Source organism: Aspergillus melleus (assembly GCF_016097325.1).
Source record: "Aspergillus melleus strain CBS 546.65 chromosome Unknown contig2, whole genome shotgun sequence".
In the NCBI taxonomy this organism is placed as follows: domain Eukaryota; kingdom Fungi; phylum Ascomycota; class Eurotiomycetes; order Eurotiales; family Aspergillaceae; genus Aspergillus; species Aspergillus melleus.
Genome location: NW_025763371.1, coordinates 5140388 through 5159571, shown reverse-complemented (window position 1 = coordinate 5159571; position 19184 = coordinate 5140388). Strand labels below are relative to the sequence as shown.

General features: G+C 53.8%; 8 protein-coding genes across 8 annotated transcripts; 4 read left to right on the top strand and 4 right to left on the bottom strand.

The window, feature by feature from the left end:
* Positions 1 to 67: 67 nt before the first annotated feature.
* Positions 68 to 2829, top strand: LDX57_004633 (uncharacterized protein; the record flags this gene model as incomplete). The annotated part of the gene is made up of 7 exons (XM_046086302.1): positions 68 to 314; positions 388 to 490; positions 553 to 717; positions 785 to 846; positions 935 to 1646; positions 1738 to 1795; positions 1867 to 2829. The coding sequence occupies 7 exons, from the start codon at positions 68 to 70 to the stop codon at positions 2827 to 2829; spliced, it is 2310 nt and encodes a 769-aa protein (XP_045942265.1).
* Positions 2830 to 3750: 921 nt separating this feature from the next.
* Positions 3751 to 5676, top strand: LDX57_004632 (uncharacterized protein; the record flags this gene model as incomplete). Its single annotated transcript, XM_046086301.1, has 3 exons — positions 3751 to 4786; positions 4860 to 5194; positions 5266 to 5676. The coding sequence occupies 3 exons, from the start codon at positions 3751 to 3753 to the stop codon at positions 5674 to 5676; spliced, it is 1782 nt and encodes a 593-aa protein (XP_045942264.1).
* Positions 5677 to 6160: 484 nt separating this feature from the next.
* rex2 (oligoribonuclease) lies at positions 6161 to 6804 on the top strand (the record flags this gene model as incomplete). The annotated part of the gene is made up of 2 exons (XM_046086300.1): positions 6161 to 6208; positions 6271 to 6804. The coding sequence occupies 2 exons, from the start codon at positions 6161 to 6163 to the stop codon at positions 6802 to 6804; spliced, it is 582 nt and encodes a 193-aa protein (XP_045942263.1).
* Positions 6805 to 7239: 435 nt separating this feature from the next.
* pgmA (phosphoglucomutase PGM2) lies at positions 7240 to 9034 on the top strand (the record flags this gene model as incomplete). The annotated part of the gene is made up of 3 exons (XM_046086299.1): positions 7240 to 7292; positions 7357 to 7658; positions 7722 to 9034. The coding sequence occupies 3 exons, from the start codon at positions 7240 to 7242 to the stop codon at positions 9032 to 9034; spliced, it is 1668 nt and encodes a 555-aa protein (XP_045942262.1).
* Positions 9035 to 9399: 365 nt separating this feature from the next.
* On the bottom strand, positions 9400 to 11073 carry LDX57_004629 (Gfo/Idh/MocA family protein; the record flags this gene model as incomplete). The annotated part of the gene is made up of 1 exon (XM_046086298.1): positions 9400 to 11073. One exon carries the CDS (start codon positions 11071 to 11073, stop codon positions 9400 to 9402), a length of 1674 nt encoding a protein of 557 aa, XP_045942261.1.
* A 767-nt stretch (positions 11074 to 11840) lies between these two features.
* LDX57_004628 (uncharacterized protein) lies at positions 11841 to 13517 on the bottom strand (the record flags this gene model as incomplete). Its single annotated transcript, XM_046086297.1, has 1 exon — positions 11841 to 13517. The coding sequence occupies one exon, from the start codon at positions 13515 to 13517 to the stop codon at positions 11841 to 11843; it is 1677 nt and encodes a 558-aa protein (XP_045942260.1).
* Positions 13518 to 16041: 2524 nt separating this feature from the next.
* Positions 16042 to 17645, bottom strand: LDX57_004627 (uncharacterized protein; the record flags this gene model as incomplete). The annotated part of the gene is made up of 2 exons (XM_046086296.1): positions 16042 to 17395; positions 17467 to 17645. 2 exons carry the CDS (start codon positions 17643 to 17645, stop codon positions 16042 to 16044), a joined length of 1533 nt encoding a protein of 510 aa, XP_045942259.1.
* A 174-nt stretch (positions 17646 to 17819) lies between these two features.
* Positions 17820 to 18834, bottom strand: LDX57_004626 (uncharacterized protein; the record flags this gene model as incomplete). Its single annotated transcript, XM_046086295.1, has 3 exons — positions 17820 to 18200; positions 18283 to 18512; positions 18579 to 18834. The coding sequence occupies 3 exons, from the start codon at positions 18832 to 18834 to the stop codon at positions 17820 to 17822; spliced, it is 867 nt and encodes a 288-aa protein (XP_045942258.1).
* Between the last annotated feature and the right edge of the window lie 350 nt (positions 18835 to 19184).

Sequence of the window (19184 nt, the reverse complement as noted above, 5' to 3'; positions counted from 1 at the left end):
CAGACCGAACATGCCACCGCTGGTTGATGATATTTGAAGTTTTTACCCTTATTTGACTCCTATTGTTATGGACTTCTCGGACGCAAAAGTCCCGTCATTCCATAGCCTTCTCCAGTCCGGGGACCCGTGGGTCCCTTTTTCCGAGTTCTCGATTGAAACCTCCCGCGACTTGCTGAGCGGAGATGGCAATAGCTGGGTGCAGGGCAGGCTGAAAGAAGGTCGACCCTTCGTTCTTCGCGGATTTAACCGCTTGGAGAGCTGGGATGCATCCGTCTTCAATAAGGATAGCTTGGCTGCGTTGTCGTCCTCGGAAGGTACGTCGGATAGTGTGCAACCCCAAGAACAGCTTGGTGAACCGGGCTGACGATGCACTCGATACCGTGGTAGCGATTCCTATTAGGAACTGTCAATCAGGTCGAGATGTAAGAATGCGACTGCGAGATTTGTTATCGACGGCAGGGTATGATCGTACCAATATCGTCAAAGAACTGTATGGAGTAACCTTGGTTGCTGTAGGTAAACCTTGCTCTGCTTGACTAACCGTCTTGTTAGACTATATGCGAAAGACCTTCAATGCCCTTCTGAGTGGATCAGGGCGTTGGAAACCGTCTTACCGTCGTCACTGAGGCATCTAGGTTCGCTCGACTTGTTCCGAGTGCTGCCGAAAGAGATTGCCCCGGAAGTTTTGATGGCTTATGTTGGAACTCGAAAATCCTTGTGAGTATAGAGAGGGCCCCAGAAATAGGGTTCAAATCCATTGCTGAACCGTGCCTTCAACGTCTAGCTCTGGATTTCACAGATGCTTCAGCGCAACTGTTGCCCTTAATCTTTTAATTGGATCGGAAGGTGCGTCGGACTTGTTTGAGGCGGGTTTGCCTTGGCATACTGTGGGCAAATTGTAACTCCTTGTGGCATTTACTAACATTTGATGAAGGTCATGGGCCGGGAACATTATGCTTTGGTACAGACACGAGCTCACGGGCTCAATACGACGCATTCATGGAAGAACTCGGAAAATCATCTCACACCGACTGGGCTAACGTTTCCATCGAAAAGCTCAGACTAGCCAAGTTCCCCATATATATAACGTATCAGGAACCTGGGGATCTGGTGGTATTTCCGTCGGCAACTTCCCATCAAATATGGAACACTAGCTCTTTGGTTACGAAGGTAGTATGGAACATCATGCACACTTCTTCGCTCGAGTCTTTCTTCGACTACGTGCAACCGGTTTATCAAATGCAATGTCATGCAGACACGGGTCGAGTTCCTTTGATACCGTTCCATGCTCTGAACAGCAGTCTTGGAGTGCCAGAGACTCGGCTTCTTTTGGAAATCTTCCAGCGACTGTTCGATGATGAAGACATTGGAGACGACCAAAATGTTTCGATTAAGCTTGTGGATACGCAAGGAGCGGTTGTGGAGTGTAACTTTTGTGGATTGACGATCTGGAACCGGCACTTGCATTGTGAGCAGTGCGGTGATTTTGACCTTTGCCTAACATGCTTCGTTTCCGGCCGCAGCTGCAAGCATACCGCTGGCTATGCTTGGGCGGAATTATTGCCCAGTCAGCGTTGCCAAGATATGATAAGAGCATGCAGAGATGTATTCCACGATCAGCCGCTCTCGAGGATGAGAGAATCCAGGTATGGTCACCAAGGGGCTTTTGAGACCTCCAGTCCCTTCCCTTCAGTTGGAACAGACTTCTCGGGACTTGTTAGCTTACTTGCCGACTAGGAAAAGGTCGTTGGGTACGCTCGCAATAGCGGCGGCGGATGCACGGAGACAACAAATGGTAAGATGTTCGAGCTAGGAAAAGCCCTCTACGTGGGCACACCGAGGAGAATAGAAAGTAACCCTATCTAGGAGCGACTGTGCCACTTGTGTCGGGATAGTCACCCTGTGTGGAAGGGTATCACGTGTCCTATATGTGACGCCTTTTTCTGCTTCCGTGGTCTTTACAGGCATTTCGATGTTGATCTTCTCACGTTTCTCCGGAAGGACGAGGCATGGAGTTGTCCTAAATGCGTGCGAATATGCAATTGCCGATGTTGCCATTCAGCCCACCCATACCAAAGCAGAGATAAGCCAGTCCGGGCGCGCATCAAACCCGTTGACCCCCGAGGGCGCGTATATGGTTTTGTGGATAACGTTTTTGACCAAAAGAGAGGTAAGAAGGCAAACTTGCCCTTACACGGCGTCTCTCCACAGGGCGACACCACCCCTCGAGGGCAAAAACGATCCAGAGTGTCAAGCGAAGACGACCAGGTCAAACTGTGGCCCCAAAATGGTCATGCGCGCCTCCCAAGTGCAAGACCTGAGGTTGTCGACATTACTCCATCTAATGGGACACCTTTCAATCCCCCAAGCACCGGATCCCTTGGGCCGAAAGGACAGCTGCGCATTAGCGACCTTGTCGAGGATCAGAATTCGCCCGTCGATGCCACGCCGACCCCTCGTAGCGGTATAATGCATCAGCCGATGTCATCGGTATCCTCGGTGCCGCAGAATGGTACAATCCGCGACCCCAGCGGATCCCGGAATGATCGCCGTCACGCGGAATTCCCGTCGTCAGGGAGTGGAGAAAGCATTGCGGCGCTCGAAAGGAAACTAGACAATCTCCGGCAGTCTGCCGATGTCCTCATCGATTTGGCTTTGACGGATTCTCACGCGGAGGTCATGGAGACCATTCGTCAATTAGAAAGTGAAATCAAACAGCGAAAGCGCGCAAAGGCGGAAGTGTTGTTCAATAATCTCAGTCGAGATTTCCCTCATTTGGCCGATCTGGCTCGCGAGGAAGCGCGACGACGGGGGATCCAGTCTGAATAACTTGTATTGCTTGGTTAGCGAACAAATTAATCTAATGTGGAATCATATAACATCTTTGAGAACCCATGTACGTATATGAAGTAGGAAGAATGGTGACGGAGAGAGAGAGAGAGAGAGAGAAGCTTGGCAGCGGACCTCCAAAGCCCCAAGGCACCAAGGCAAGACCGGCAACGATCCAGGGATCGCAATCAGGCGGAGGTCCCGTCGATCTTCCTCTTCCTCCCACCCCCCTTCCTTTCCATCCCCATCAGTCATTCATTCATTCATGACTAGCTCTACTGTTGCTATTATTATTCCACTTCGTCTCCTATGTCAATCATCGTCAGTGCCATACTGTCTATTCTAAGAATATTTCTTCATCTCCCTTCCCTGTTTCGTCATCGATCCCTACTACCTATCTAGCCGCTTGATGTCACCGGGTGTTATTATTCACTCCTAAGTCGGTTGTCCCGCCTACTACTGACACTAAACTAACGCCAACACTAACAACCCATCACTCCCTCTCCTTTCACCCCTCCGCACCGCTAGTAAATTGGCTAACATTCCGCGGGGCCTTCGCAGAGTCTGAACCAATTTTTCTCTCTCTCCCACATCCCCCTCCTCGCTTCGGCTGCGTGTATCAACCCAAAAGCGCATCGCATCTCCCACGATTCTCGTTTCCCTTTCCCCCCGCGGCCTGCAGCCGCCGTGGCTACGACCGACCCGCGCTCTCGCATCGAGTAGTTCCTAGTCTTGGGGATCGTCGGTAGCAATCTCAACACACTATCCTGACCGCCTCCACAACGCTTGACTACGCTCCTCTCCCCACGACCATTTTCACCTTCCTCGACGGTCCCCCTCCCCGCCCCTCGTTCGACTGCTCTTACGTTTGGACTGTCATCACATAAAGGGACTTTCGTTCTCTCCTTGCCTCCACGCGTCATGCCATGCTTCAAGGGTCTCGCCGTGAGTATACACACTCCGGATGGCCCGATTTCCGAGTATTCCATTCAACGCCAGTCTCGGGCCTCTCGCATAGCTTGCTTCATTCCCGTACCGCCTCCCAAACTCCCCGACTCCGCTACTGGCAAGCCCGAGCAATCGACCTTTGCCATTTCGATCACGCTACTGAACCCCGGCCAAGATGTACCCTACTCCGCCCCGAAGTCGACCCCCGAAAACCCCATGCCCAAGCCCAAGATTGTCGGAGGGTTACCGGGCCAAACGGAAGAGCGGGGACAATACTCAAGTATGGTTGCTCCGTATCAGGCGCTGACCAACTCACCCAACGAGACGGTCGCTGCCTATATATACTTTGACGGACGGCAGAAGGAGGAGGTGGCCACGCTCCTCCGAAGAGGAGAGGAGACTTGGGTCAACTCTCGATGGGTCAGTGTTCCCGATTCGGAGGGAGGAGGTCTGGCCGAGCGGGAGTTTCTATTCCGTGAAGTCGGACTGGAGCGGTGGCTCAACGGACTAGACCTGGAGGGCAAAGACGCGGCCGCCAAAATTGAGCGGCGGCGACAGAAGATAGAGAAGCGCCGCTTGAAGCGACTGGCAGAACAGAATGGTGATCTGGAAATGGAGTCCAAACGTGAGAAGGGGATCATGCGGTATGGCAACGACGATAAATCCCCGCTTGAAGATATCTCCGATGAGGACATGTCCTTCTCCGATTCCGACGACGACCCGATTCCTGAGTCGGCGGGCCAGATTAAAGTGGCCTTGTTTCGCGTTTTAGCCTCGGGCGAGATTAAACGCGGAGAGTACTCGCCACAATTTGACGCCCATGACGACGACGACGAAGGCCAGGGCGGACAAACCAGTAATGGCGGGGCCGACGCGGAAATCGACCACACTACTAGCTTTGCTAAACCAAAGTCGCTTGACCCCAAATCGATCAGTACGCAGACGGTGACGGGGATTGACCCGTCGGACAAGCCCTACGCGATTTTCACCTTTATGTATCGAGGTGAACGTGAGTCTCTACAAATTTGGCTTCTTCACGCTCGAATCGGATAGATTTTGTGCTGACTTTAATTCTTTCGCAGGACAACTACAGAAAATGAAGATCATAAAGGATCCCAAAGCCCAGGAGACACCCGGCTCAGCGAAGCGCAGATCCCTACAGCCGGACTTTGCCAACCTCGGGCCTTTGAAGCCCGGCGGGACAGTCGGCTTCCTGAACTTCCGGGATAGCACAGAGAACAAAGGCAAAAAGGGCAAGAAAGGAGCTGCCGACGACGAGATGGACAGTGACGATGACGACGACGATTCGATACTGGGTAAAGCCGACGATGAAGAGGCCAAGGACCAGGACCGACCGCTGTCCCCTGACGACCTCAGGCGTCAGGGTGAACTCGCCGAGGGCGTTCGCCAAATTAAGGTACGTGTTGAGCCAGGACCTACTAAACAGTCACTGTATCCCGAGTGCTAGTGGCTAACATCATGGTCCAGTTGAAACGCCAGCACTCGTCGGCGTCGCTTGGAGTCAACACCCCCAAGAGCGACGCGGCTAGTCCCCAGCCCTCCGGAGAAACGCCGTCTAACGTCTCGACAACGCCCCCGACGGCTTCGGCAGCAGCCCCCAGTGCGACCCTTGAAGCTCCTAAGCCCACGGTCAACACGTTGGAAGGTGGATTCGTTGGGAGCCCCTTGAAGAAGCAGCGAGCCAGTGTCTCGCAAGCGGACGAACATGCCATGCGCCGACGCATCGAGTCCGGGCTTTCCCAACAGGTTAGCGGCGTCCTCGACAGTGCCGGAACCGAGAATCCGCCTGCTCCTGGAACCGATGCTAAAGCTTTTGGAGAGAGCCTCCAACCACCTCAACCAACGAAGCAACATGACGAGGAGGAGGAGGAGCTGTGAATGAGCCCTCGTCTTTCCCGAGAACACCATGGAATCTCTTTACTTCTCTTTTTTTTTCTGTGGGAATCTCATTCAAAAATTCTCCTTTTGACGATTGTGATGGACTGGCGTATTTGGATCAGTCGATTTCTATTTCTTTCTGAATCATTTTTGGGGAGGATTTTACTGGATCTCACTCCAGTTGATCTGTCGATGGCAAGATGTGTTGGAGGCATTTACCTAGAGATTTTTTTTTTCTTCCTTGCTTTTGAGCACTTTATTCTATCTATCTCCAGTGTGTCCAGGAATACAGCGAGAGAATTAATTGGTATAGAATCAATGAAGTTACGCAAGTTGCCATGTTACATCAAGATCCACTTCTTTTAGTTCTTTTTCTCCGCCAGGCACCCAAACTTACCAACCTTCATCGATCTCCCCCTCTACGGCTCTTTGCCACTTCCGAGACCAAGGACGAGAAAGCAACAGGCACAGAATAGTTCTCACCATGCCGTTAGCACGCTCATCCGATCCCCTAGTGTGGATCGACTGCGAGGTAGGGAATCCTTCGTCTTTCCCCGCGGTCTACCATCTTTCAAAGCTCATGCACTTCCATAGATGACCGGGCTGGATGCCGAGAACGACCACATCCTGCAAGTCTGCTGCTTTATCACCGATGCCGACCTACAGCTACTCGACTCTACGGGGTTTGAGACGGTGATTCACCAGCCGAAGTCGACTCTGGACCAGATGAATGCCTGGTGCATCGACACCCACGGTCGCACCGGGCTCACGGCGGCCGTGCTGGCCTCGTCGGTGACAGCGGAGACGGCGGCGGCCGAGTTGCTGGCGTACATCCAGCGATTTGTGCCCAGGCCTCGAACCGGTTTGTTGGCGGGCAACAGCGTCCATGCAGACAAGGCCTTCTTAGCGCGGGGCCCGTACGCGGCGGTCCTGGACTGGTTACACTATCGCATTGTGGACGTGAGTACCATCAAGGAGGCGGCCCGACGATGGGGATCGGATGATCTATTGGCATCGGTGCCTCCGAAGCGCGAGGTGCATCTGGCAAAGGACGATATTTTGGAAAGCATCGAGGAGATGCGATTCTACCGACAACAGCTGTTTGGTGGGGCGGCGCGGAGTGGATGAGGGGGGAAAGCTGTGTGAGCTGGTGATATGGTATCCTATGGAATTGGGATAAATTAAGGGGGAATTGACATCGCAAACCCTGTAGACAAGCAGACAGACTGATTGAACAGAGAGAGTTATGTAGACTGATGGAAAAGGAGGTGACGCGCACATGACGATCCCGCAGCCCCTCCGTTGTTTTGCTCTTCGTTCTTTTCCTCCCCCACTTCGTTGACTTTCTCCTTCTCCCTTCAACTTCGGCTTCCTCTCGCCTTGCATCGTGTCTCTCCTGCTTCCTCCACTTAGCCTGCATTTCAATAGTCGGTGAGCCGGACAGCTTGGACCTTCTTTATATATCATCCCTTGCTGCCCCCCTCCTCCTTCCTTCCCTCTCTTCCTATTCTCCGTCTCTGCCAACAAAACACTCCCTTTCCTCCCCACCCCACTCGATCCACCATGTCTGTCCAGACCGTCTCGCTGCAGCCCTTTACCGACCAGAAGCCTGGAACGTATGTCGCTTCTTGTCACCCAATTGGAGTGGCCCCGGATAAATCACTAACAACTTGCATCCAGCTCCGGTCTGCGGAAAAAGGTCAAGGTCTTCCAGCAGCCCAACTACTCCGAGTCCTTCATCACCTCCATCCTCCTCTCCATCCCTGAAGGTGCCGATGGTGCCTTCCTCGTCATCGGTGGCGATGGCCGCTACTACAACCCCGAAGTCATCCAGAAGATTGCCCAGATTAGTGCTGCCTACGGTGTCAAGAAGCTGCTGGTCGGCCAGAATGGCATTCTCAGTACCCCCGCTGCCAGCAACCTGATCCGCGTCCGCAAGGCCACCGGTGGTATCTTGTTGACTGCTAGCCACAACCCTGGTGGTGAGTTCTTTTTTTCTCGTTCGTGATGATCGTAATAACTGACATGCTATGCGTGCACGATAGGTCCCAATGCCGACTTTGGCATCAAGTACAACTTGGCCAACGGCGCCCCTGCCCCCGAAACCGTCACCAACAAGATCTACGAAACCTCCAAGTCCCTTGCCTCCTACAAAATCGCCGAAATCCCTCAGGTGGACACCTCCACCGTCGGGACTCAGACCTACGGCCCCTTGGAGGTCGAGGTGGTCCACTCGACCGCCGACTACGTGACCATGATGAAGCAGATCTTCGACTTCGACCTCATCCGTGAGTTCCTGGACACGCACAAGGACTTCAAGGTGTTGTTCGACGGCATGCACGGTGTCACCGGCCCCTACGGTGTCGACATCTTCGTCAAGGAGCTGGGTCTGCCCAGCAGCAGCACCATGAACTGCCAGCCCAGCCCCGACTTCAACAATGGCCACCCCGACCCCAACCTAGTCTATGCACACGAGCTAGTCGAGGCCGTCGACAAGAACGGCATCCACTTCGGTGCCGCCAGTGACGGTGACGGCGACCGTAACATGATCTACGGCGCCAACACTTTCGTCTCCCCCGGAGACAGTCTGGCCATCATCGCCCACCACGCCAAGCTGATCCCTTACTTCCGCGACCAGGGCGTCTACGGTCTGGCCCGTTCCATGCCCACCTCCGGGGCCGTGGACCGGGTGGCCGAGGCCCAGGGCCTGCAGAGCTACGAGGTGCCCACGGGCTGGAAATTCTTCTGCAACCTGTTCGACAACAAGAAAATCTCCATCTGCGGTGAGGAGAGCTTCGGCACGGGTAGCAACCACATCCGGGAGAAGGACGGTCTGTGGGCCATCGTGGCCTGGTTGAACGTCATCGCCGGCGTGGCCAAGCAGAAGGGCTCCGAGACGCCCAGCATTGCCTCGATCCAGAACGAGTTCTGGCAGACCTACGGCCGCACCTTCTTCACCCGCTACGACTACGAGAACGTCGACAGCGACGGTGCCAACAAGGTGATTGCCACCCTGTCGGAGAAGCTGGCCGAGCGCGACACCTTCGTCGGCTCCAGCATCTCCGGCCGCCGCGTCACCGACATCGGCAACTTCGCCTACACCGACCTGGACGGCAGCGTGGCCAAGAACCAGGGCCTGTACGCCACCTTCGATGACGGCAGCCGCATCGTCGTCCGTCTGTCCGGCACGGGCAGCAGTGGCGCCACCATCCGTCTGTACATCGAGAAGTTCGAGAAGGACGCCAGCAAGTTCGGTCTCAGCGCCCAGGAGTACCTGCAGGACAACGTCTCTCTGGCCCTGTCGCTGCTCAAGTTCAAGGAGTACATCGGCCGGGACGAGCCTGACGTGCGGACTTAAAACGTTCAGATTCGTTTCCGTCCGTGTTAACGAGGTTACGTGAGCAATTCGTACAGTGTATTTTCTCCAGCCCGCCTCATGGACAGAGAGAGTGAGCAGCAGCAGCATCGCAGCGTTGATTGATTCGTCGCTTCACCATTGATTCGTAAATATTTAATCATATCATATCATACCATACCACATGCATCGTTATCATATCTTGATAGTCATAACTACTAGTAACTATATCAAAGTAGGAAAGCAAGTCATCACTTCGTAAACCATGAATCCGTCGCCCATATCCTCCCACAGTCCAAGCCAAATATCCAATGAGTATACTACCCATCTTCAGACCACAAGAGCCACCGCTCAATATAGGTCAACTCTCACCCCTCATGCCCACTCACCTTCCTCTCCCACCACTCCCCCCACTTCACAACCTTCTCCTCCCTCCTCGCCTCCTCCGCCGCAAACACCACCGCATGACTCCTAACCGCCTCCTCCAACGAACACCCCACAAACCTCCTCTGCGCCCTCTCAACCTCCCACCCCCTCCTCACCACCGCATCAACCGCCTTCACAAAACTCCGTGCCAATCCATAATCCCCGCCCCCGTGCGATTTCTCCTCTTCCGGCGCCTGTCGAGGAACGGGGATTTCTGTCGTCGACCGCGTCGCGAAGGAGTACACGCTGATGGTGCGCGAGTCGTAGCTTATCTCGCCGGTTGTGCCGTAGACGCGGCCGCGGCGTTCGCATTGTTTTTCCGTGGGCGCGATCATGTGGAATGTTGCTGTTTTGGATGGGCGGGGGGACGCTTTGGAGGAAGAGGAGGGCTGTTCATCGTCCCAGGTGATGGTGACGATTTGGTCGTCGCAGACGGTGTTATCGCCGTCGTACACGCACCGGCCGTACCATGGTCTCGAGGCGATTTCGGTATCCGTCATGGTCTCGCGGGAGTAGTCTTCTCCGAGGCGTTTGAGGAGGTGCGTTTCTGCTGCGGCGATGGCGCCGTCATTGCTGGAGGAGGACGCAAACGGACGGACTACGTCCTCGATGTCCGGACAGACGATATTTACGGGCCAGTCGAAGATGGACTGCTTCACGTGCATGTCGCGGTAGATTTTCAGCGCGCTGTAATTGCATTCCGGCTCGGCTGGACAGGAAAGACAGTTTGTGGCAGAGCCTGCGGCGAGTGGTTTCCGAGCGGGTCGGAATTGAGTGAGAGTGCCTGTGGAGGAGATGGAGCGGGGGAGATGTGGTGATCCAGAGTCTGTCGTTGCATCTGCATCTGCGTCTGCGTCTGCGTTGTCGGCCGAAGAAACCGGCGGCGGCGAGCACAGCAACCAAAGAATGAAATCGATATCATGACACGATTTCGTAAGAAGAGACCCGTCACCAGCGGGGGTCTGACGCCGCCAATTCCCGCGGACGTAGCTGTGCGCGAAATGCCACCAGCCGACAGGTTCGCAGTGCTCGAGGGAAACGATATCGCCGATGACGCGGTCAACAAGCAGGAGTTTCCTCAGGAGGATATTGTGCGGGCTGTATCGCAGGACGTGACCGATGGAGAAGATAGTCGATGGCGACTGGCCGCCCAGCACGCGATAGGCCGTGAGACAGTCGGCCAGCGACAGGGCCAGCGGCTTCTCGCAGAGGATATGGAGTTGGAGCGGGGCAATGGCGCGGAGAATCTCGATATGGGTCTCATCGAGGGTGCAGATGAAGACGCCGTCCACGCCTGGGGGTTGAATGGCGTGCTGGAGCTGTTGACGACGCTTCAGTTCCCATTGCAGCCATTCCTGCCAGTCAGTGAATTCCTGGCCTTCGTGTGGGCTGCCGCCTTTATCGCCCCAGACGAAGTTGCGGCCGAACTCCTGGCGTTTGAAGGCGTGGGGCTCGGCGATGGTGTGGATCACCCCGGCGGTGGTGGTCGTTACGGCACGCGCATAGGCCGTTCCCCGCGATCCGGCCCCGATGACAAGAAATCGGAGGGGCTTGGTGGTGTTTAGAGGGGAGGGGCTGTTGTTGATGTTGACGACGGGAGGTTGAGCTTCCTTCATGGTGGAGACTACCCTGGTCAAATATCAAGATGCGATTAGAGGCTCACGCAAGAGGACATGAATGTAGCTGTAAGATACAAGACGAGGCCAGCCGTCACCTTTGCGAAAGTGAAAAGACTGAAGAAGAGGAAGAGAGAGCAGATGCGAGCAGCGAAGTAGATAATGCAACCCTGACTAATGCCAATCCCGTGACGCTGGTTGGCCGGTTGGCTCGTGTTTTATGTCAGCGACTACATTCAAGAGTTGAAGACTTAAAAGAGTTGATTGTTGATAATTGATTGTTGATTGTCACATTCGATACTTCAATATTTGATAGACAAGCTATACGAGTCCTGATGGTTCCAAAACCCACCATGAAAAGGAATGTACATACAGACAAACAAGGAAAATACAGAATCACGGACAGACAGGAAAACATCGAATTCAATTCGGGGTATCCATAGAAGAAATAGCAGAGAAGGCTAGTACTGAATATCAAGACGTCATCGACATGGCGCGCCGTTGGTGCGCGCAATGGCAGCGGTCAAGCGGCTCGGCCTCGACGATTTACCGTCGAAGCGGTCTTCGTCGGAGGATGTGAGAGAGAAGTTCTCTCTCGTTCCTCATGGAGTAGCCGGTCGCGAGCGCGCCAACCGTCAGTGTATGTACAGAGCAAAAGCTCTAAACTTATATACCCTGGAATGTGGAATGGGGAGGGGCTTTATTATATGTGCACACCATCCACAACGGGAAATTAAAAAGTCACAGCGAGAAATCCAAGGCAAGACTCATAGGTTCTCGGAAAATCGGCTGCCTCGACTCCCATCGAAGCTCGGGTGACTCCGACCCAGCATGTCGGGTCGTTTGGGGATTGTAGGGGACAGTGCTCCCGATAGTTGGGGAACAGCTCGCGAGCCGGTGGGCTCGTTGGAGAGACTGGCACTCGCCGAGCCCGCGACGGGTGTCCGCGCTGGGGACGGCCGGAAGATCACTCTGGAATCCGACTCCTCCGCCTCCCGCGTATAGCTGGTGTCTAGGGGCATGCCGTACGGCACCGACGGAGGCGGCTGCGTGGGCGACCGCGGATACACCGGTGACGGCGGCGGAATGATGGTACTCGGCTCGGACGTGGTCGGGGAACCGGCTTCGAAGCCACCCCCATAACCGTCCCCGCCGGACTGCAGCACCGAGGGAATTTTCCTTCCCGAAATCTTCTGGAAACCACGCTCGCTGGTGCTGGACGTTAACGTGCTATCGGTCCGAGTGGTCTGATTGGACTGTCTCCAGCGTTTCATGAACGCCGGAGCAAAGTACGAGGCGGTGAACAGGGGATCGTTACTCGACCGCCGCGAAGCCATCTCGGCAGACCGCGACACCGATTCGGCCCCGAGCGCCGTCCCCGTCTCTGGTCCGGCCGGGAGGGCTTCTTGAACCGGGGTGCGCGCCGCCTTTCGTCGTCGGAACAGCAGGAAAGCGACAAGAAGCAGGATGAGGGCTCCCGCCACGCCGCCGACCACACCGCCAGCAATCTTCCCCTTGGTCTGACTGTCGAGCGAGCCAGAGCCCCCGGAAGCCACCTCGGTTGACGTGGGAGTTGCGTTTGTCGTGGTGCTGGTAGCGGAAGATTCGCCGCTTCCCCAGCCATAACTCGTGGATGACCAAGATGCCGTGGTGCTCTCCGAAGTGGTCCACACAATCGCGACGGAGCTGGTCGTCGACGATGTCGTAATGGTGGAATTCGAGGTACTGGACGTCGACATTGAGGCCGTCGAAACCGCCGAACTTGACGACACCCGGTGGCTCGACGAAGCGCTGATCGTAGTCGGACTGATGATGGGATGCGAGGTCTGGGTGGAAAGCTGGACGGTGGAGTTTCCGGAAGTGATAGACGTACCGGTGGTGGAGGCGTCATGGCCGGTCGTCATCGTCGGGGTGTCCGCGGTGGGTGATGAATAGGCCGGCGAGGCAGTGGGAAAACCTTCATCCGACGAGGACGAGGACGAGGATGAGGACGCATTCGTTACTGTACTTGTCTCAGATGAAGTATTGTCTGCGGTGGAACGATGGGAATGCGTGACAGACGTCGGGTCGGACGAAGTATGCGATGTTGTGGAGTGATCCGATTTGACGTCTGAAGTTTTTGTCGGTCGAGCCGTTGCGGTGGTGTCTGAAAGTGACGTTTGGGGATCTTGGTCGACCGTGCTAATCACCCTCGCTAGCACCGTGGTTTGCTCCTCCGGGTCGGCGGTCTCGCGGCGTTTCTCCGGGGTAGGATCCCTATCACTACGAACAGACGTGCCGTCCGTTCTATCCTCCACGTCACGGAGCATGTTGGACTGTGTTGAAGAATCGCCATTCCCATCGGGATATTGGTCCACACCTGGTTCCTGACCGTCCGTCGAACGAGTTCTCCTCCTCATCAATCTTGTATACCGGGTGTGTCTGGAGCTGCCATGATGGGACATCCTGACGTGCCCCACGTGTCGGTCGTACAAAGACAATTCCTTCCCGGTTACCGTCACGCAGGAATTGACCGAAGGGGAAAATGGTTCGTTTCACAAAAGATCGATCTGTAACAAGTCTCCACTGGTATAAAACAGGCGAGCCGGCCAACGAAGGCGATTTCAATTCAACTCGGAAGTACGTGGGATTGGGAACAAGAGCGGGAGCTTGTCGAAAGCAGTTCGGAGTAATCGCAAGCTCAAAAGCGAGAAGTCGAAGGAACGTCGAGAATTAAACGATAGAATTCGAAGTCGAAAGAATGAAGTCAATGGGAATGTAAAAGAAGGCGATATCGATATCCGAGTTTGTCGAAGGAGCGATTAAACACTGGAAAGTCGATAATATAACGAATAAATATTAAGGTGAAAAACCAAGGAGCGGACGTCAACTGGGAGAGCAGCCGACAATTGAAAGATCGCGATAGGAAAAACGAAAATCAATGATCGAGAGGCATGGACAACTGGCAGAGGGGGCGAGTCAGTTAGCATCGGGAGCAGTGAGACATTGAGGCCAGTCCACTCGGGATCCATTGCGAAGGGCAGATTGTCTGGACCTACCCGTAGAGGACGAGGAAATAGATTAGTTCCACTTCTCTTTCTTTTCGTTCTTTCTAATTAATTCCAACCGGAAAGAAAAAAAAAGAACAAATGAAAATGAAAATGACCCTTAACACCTTCCCGTTATCCTCGTATTGATGACCGAATTTTTGAACAAATTAAATCCACCGAATTAATCCATTCTCGTTGGAGATAAAATGTGTAGGAGAGTCGAGGTGCGGACAGCTCGAAGCTCCGAACGGACGAGGGACTCCGTAGCGAGGTGATCGTCGAAATTATTTCCGATCTGACGACTTCTTCCCGACGGACCCAGGATCCACGCTGACACCTACGGAGTAGGTTCTGAGTCTGGACCCAAGACGTCTGGTCAATTGATTTGGACTGTGTTGCTCGGTCGAAGGCCGTGCCGTGGTGGTCGTTTTCTGGAAGGTCGATTCGGAGGGGGAGTACCCGTCGCGATAGTCGTCTATCTTATCGTCTTTAGATCTCCGGAGAAGAATTCAAACAATGGAATTGAAAATGAGAGACAGGAGAGAATTGACCACGTCGAAAGGATAGACGGAGGGGGAGGGGGAAGAGGGGGGAAAGAGAAGGGAAGAGGAGAAGGAGGCGGGGAGGATGAACGGACGAGGAAGAGAAAGAGAGAGAGGGAGAGTCGAGGAGGAGAAGAGGAGCGAAGAGAGAGAGAGATCGATCAGGCCAGGCCTAAGAATAACCACAACCCACGACGGGTTGGACGTGCAGCGGTCACTAGCGGTCACGGGATGTAAGACATGCAATCTGAGCATAAGACATAAGATACCGCCATGCCACTTCGGGCGGGGTGTCATTGGCCCAAAAGGGGGAGCCAAGCCTGAGTTTAATGAAACGCCGCTGGAAAGTTTCACCATCCGGGACTAATCAATCCTCTCGCACTCTTAGTCCTATACAATGTATTATTCGTTGTCTTTATTCTCTGGGAATCATCTGAAGAGAAGAACTCTATCAGTGTATCTAGTACACCAATGAACACCTAATTTATCGAGTCAGAAAGACCACGTATAGTGTTGCACACAGTACCTATACAGTAATCTCCTAACCGAGTCGGGATTACAGACCCACTCGGCGTTGGCAAACACCCAATCAGACTTGACGGCGACCAGGCCGAAGCTGCAGGTACCGTCGACTTCCCGTCGTGGGATTTTATTTTCTCATTGTTATTATTGATCATTATCTATGGGAGCCGACAGGATAAAGCCTAATATACGAAGAAGAATAATAATAATAGATTATCAGCGGGGCCCAACGGCATTCCGATGGCGCAAGGGGGAACGCCGTTAATTCCTCGCTTACTTTCTCCGTCAGAATGGCTTTCTGCAAGGTACGGGCTCGAGAGGAAATTAATTAACTAATTTCTCTCGCTGTGTGTTGACAGTGTACTCGGCCAGAATGGTCGCTTCATGCGTTGAATATCTTCATATCTTCTACTTTGTGGATTACACCAGGAGGATTCCCCAGCATGCAGGCTGCAGTCCCATACATGATAATAACAAGTCCTAATAAGTGCGTGTTGGTTTCACATCCCCACCACCCTCCGTACTATTTATATACGGCATCAGTTCGTCGGGTGTAACAAGTTACAGTCTAGATTACAGAATACAATATTGGTTGACGTTGCCTCTGCCCGCTTCTATCCTTGTTTTCTTTTTTATTTTTTTTCGGCCGCTCTTGGCTTCTCGACCTTTTCCATTTGTCTCGGCGTGAGGTCATATCTGGCTGGAATTAGTATTCGGCCTGCCGTGTCCGCCGATCAATCCTATCAATCCTATCGACGGAGTACTCCGTAACTGAACTAGATGTGATGATGACGGTGGTGCAATTTCCCCCCAACATACGAGAATATTACTAGGTAGTTATCCGGTCGGATCCAAATACAATTGCAGTCAGAAAATCATCCCTCCGAATATCCTGTCCCATACCTACCTCTCAACCTGCCTCCCCATCGCATAAACCCCATCGGCATGACCGCAAACGCCAACACCACTAACCCCAACAACGTCCCGCCCCAATGATACCCTAATTTATGGAACAGCGGCGGCCCGGCCAGCGGCAGGAACGCGGCGCTGGCGTTCCGAGGGACCAGCATCGCGCTGGTGGCGCTGACGGCGTAGATGCCGAAGACGTCGACGATGTAGGTCTGCAGGGAGATGGTGGTAGCGACGAGACCGAGGCCGATGACGGCGGTGCCGATGATGGGCACAATGAAGTGCACGTGTGCGTGTACCGTCCAGCCGAAGAGGAAGAAGCCGCTGGACATGAAGATGCAGGAGAAGAGGACGGGCGGGAGACGGTGCTCGGGGGTGATGGGGGATGAGTCGTCGGGGCTGGTCTGCTGTGCCGCTGCCCCTGCGCTGGCTCTGGCACTGGCTCTGGCTTTGGCCAGGCGGATGTACCGATCGAGCAGGAAACTGCAGATGAAAGCGCCCAGGGCAAGTCCCAGACAGAGACCCAGGAAGCAGAGACCCGACGTCCCCGTCGAAAAGCCGTAGATCTCCTGGAAAACGGGCGCGATAGTGGTCATCATGAGGTAGACGTATCCGTAGACGACGCTGATGTAGACAGTGATCAGGATGAGGATGGGGGACCGGACGAGTAGACGCAACGGCCGGATGAAGGCATCGAAGAGCTTGGATGCTGCGCTGGCATCCGTCTCTCCGGCTTCGGTTTCGTACTTAGACCGCAGATTCATGTTCCCCGTTTCACGACGCCGCTGTTTCGCCTTCCGCTTCAGGATGGTAACCTGGTACGTTTCACGATAGAGTGCGAGTAGCAGCAGCGCGAGGGCCCCGGCCACGATGGTCGGCAGCCAAAACGCCCACCGCCATCCCTCCCTTTCGCCCAGATAAGATCCCACGATGGGACCCGCCACGACCCCTAGCGTGGTCGTCAGGGACATGATGGACATGGCGCGACCGCGGCGCTCTTCTTCAAACAGATCCCTCACGATCCCTGGGCCAATTGGTAAGGAGGCCGTGGCGGCGCCGCTCAGAAACCGAAAGGCAATGAGCATCTGGATGTTGGTGCTGAGGGCGGTGCCGGCATGGAAGGCAATGAAGAGAGCGTTGGCGATGTTGAGCACCCAGCGTCGTCCGTAGAGCTCAGACAGAGGTCCCCAGATCAGAGGAGCTACTATTTCTCCAAGTTCCCAGATAGACACGATGAGAGTGCGATAGAGGGCGTTGTTGGAGTGAAAGTCGATCAGGATGGAAGGGGAGACGGGCGCCGCGATGATGGTCGATAACTGCCTGTGTTTGGCTTGAGGTCAGGATCATGTATTGTGATTTTGATTCCATAGCATTATTGAACGTGTACGTACACCACCGCAGAGAAGCTGGCCACGAGCACCACAATCGACCGTTTGTACGGTGGGCGCCAGTTCAGCGGGTTCGCTACATCGCCCTCGGTAAAGTCCACAATATGCGTCGTTGGGTTGACGGTTATTTCTGTGTCTTTCTCTTGCTTGACGCTCTGTTCTATCGCCATCACTTCAGTCATTCCAAGCGATGGGATGCGACGAGCAAGAAAGTCACAGCCTGATCAGAGTGCATTGACCCCCTCATTTGGGGGATGTTGAGGTTACACAAGGGCCCAAACATCGAGATCAAACAAAGACATGATCGTCTGTGAGATTGGAAAATGAACCAGACTATAATACGACTATCAAGCTAACTATTCCGCAAAAGGATCCGCATAATGTCCATGATCTTCGAAATACCGGCTCATGGCGGCAAAATGCGGGCTATCAGCTGGACAAAAGGCATATCGCTCAATACTGTGCACGATCGGCCTGTAGTCACTGGTGATCAACCGTTTATAGCATGCATTGCGCTCCGGAGCTTGCGTCCAGGCGACGAGCTTGTCAAAGTCCTTGCATTGCATCATTTGGCCTTCGCCACTGCCGTTCAGAAGTTCCAGCGACGGCATGGGGGTGTCGTCCGCGGCGCACATCAAGTCTTGACGCAAGCTGTCGAGACAGTGTTCGACGTGGCCTACTGGGATCGCGGTCTCTCCATCGGTCCGGAGGTCATGGAATGATCTACGCATGACTTTCTATAAGAGCAGCATTCAGTGTGAGTAATTCCATCTGAATACCGCGGCAAACCATGATGAGCGAGAAGGTTTGAGTACATACCAGACAGTGCAGCTGATGGAACACCTTGACAAAATAAATTCGTCGGTTCGAATCCCATGGGAATACCCAAGAGGTAGGGAGATTCATGCTTTCAGCCCATTCCAGAGTAGGCGCAATAATCATTGGGTCGATGTTCAAGCTATCCCACATGTAGTCGGCGTGGGTTTCATTGGAGCTTGTGTACTCAGTATTGTGAGCGTAAGGGATTTGTTTATCATAACCGAGATCACCTAGCAATATGCATCATTAGCCATTTGGAACACGTACAGGTTGTGTCCTTATTTGCAAAGACATACTGTAGGGAGACCGATGAGCCGAAAGTATCTCTGATGGCATCGCCTTCTCATCTGAGACATCAATTCTACGCTCAACCAAAAGCCACCATGCGTTCAGTAGCAATGAGAAGATAAGTGCGATGGCCAGGAAGGCTGTCCTCCATGGTTGTAACCTAGAGAGCGATGAGGTCCCACGATCAATTTTTACCATGCTCTCCGACCCCTGGATCAAGGGCTGAGCGGCCTCAGCTCGTTTACCACCCTCGTTTGCATACATTATACACAAATTGTGGAGTGTGAAGTTGACATGAAGTTTGTTTCCTCTCGAGGATGGGCGATGAGCATCCCTTTTTCAGCCTCATTTGACCGGACTTCTCCGAGCTTGGGTGTCCTTCGTTGTTTGCTTTCCGGTTGCACTGCATGATGCCCCAAGAGCAAGCATGTGAGCTCTTCAAATCACTCGTAGCCAAAGATCTGTTTTTCTTTGGCACAGTAGCATCTGTGTCGTAACACAGGACCAATCATATACGTTCCGAACAGGCTGAAAACGTAATATCTTGCGCTTTAAGGTAAAGCCTTGTCATGATACCCCCATACATATTGATCGCCTAGTCCCCGTCCTATTTC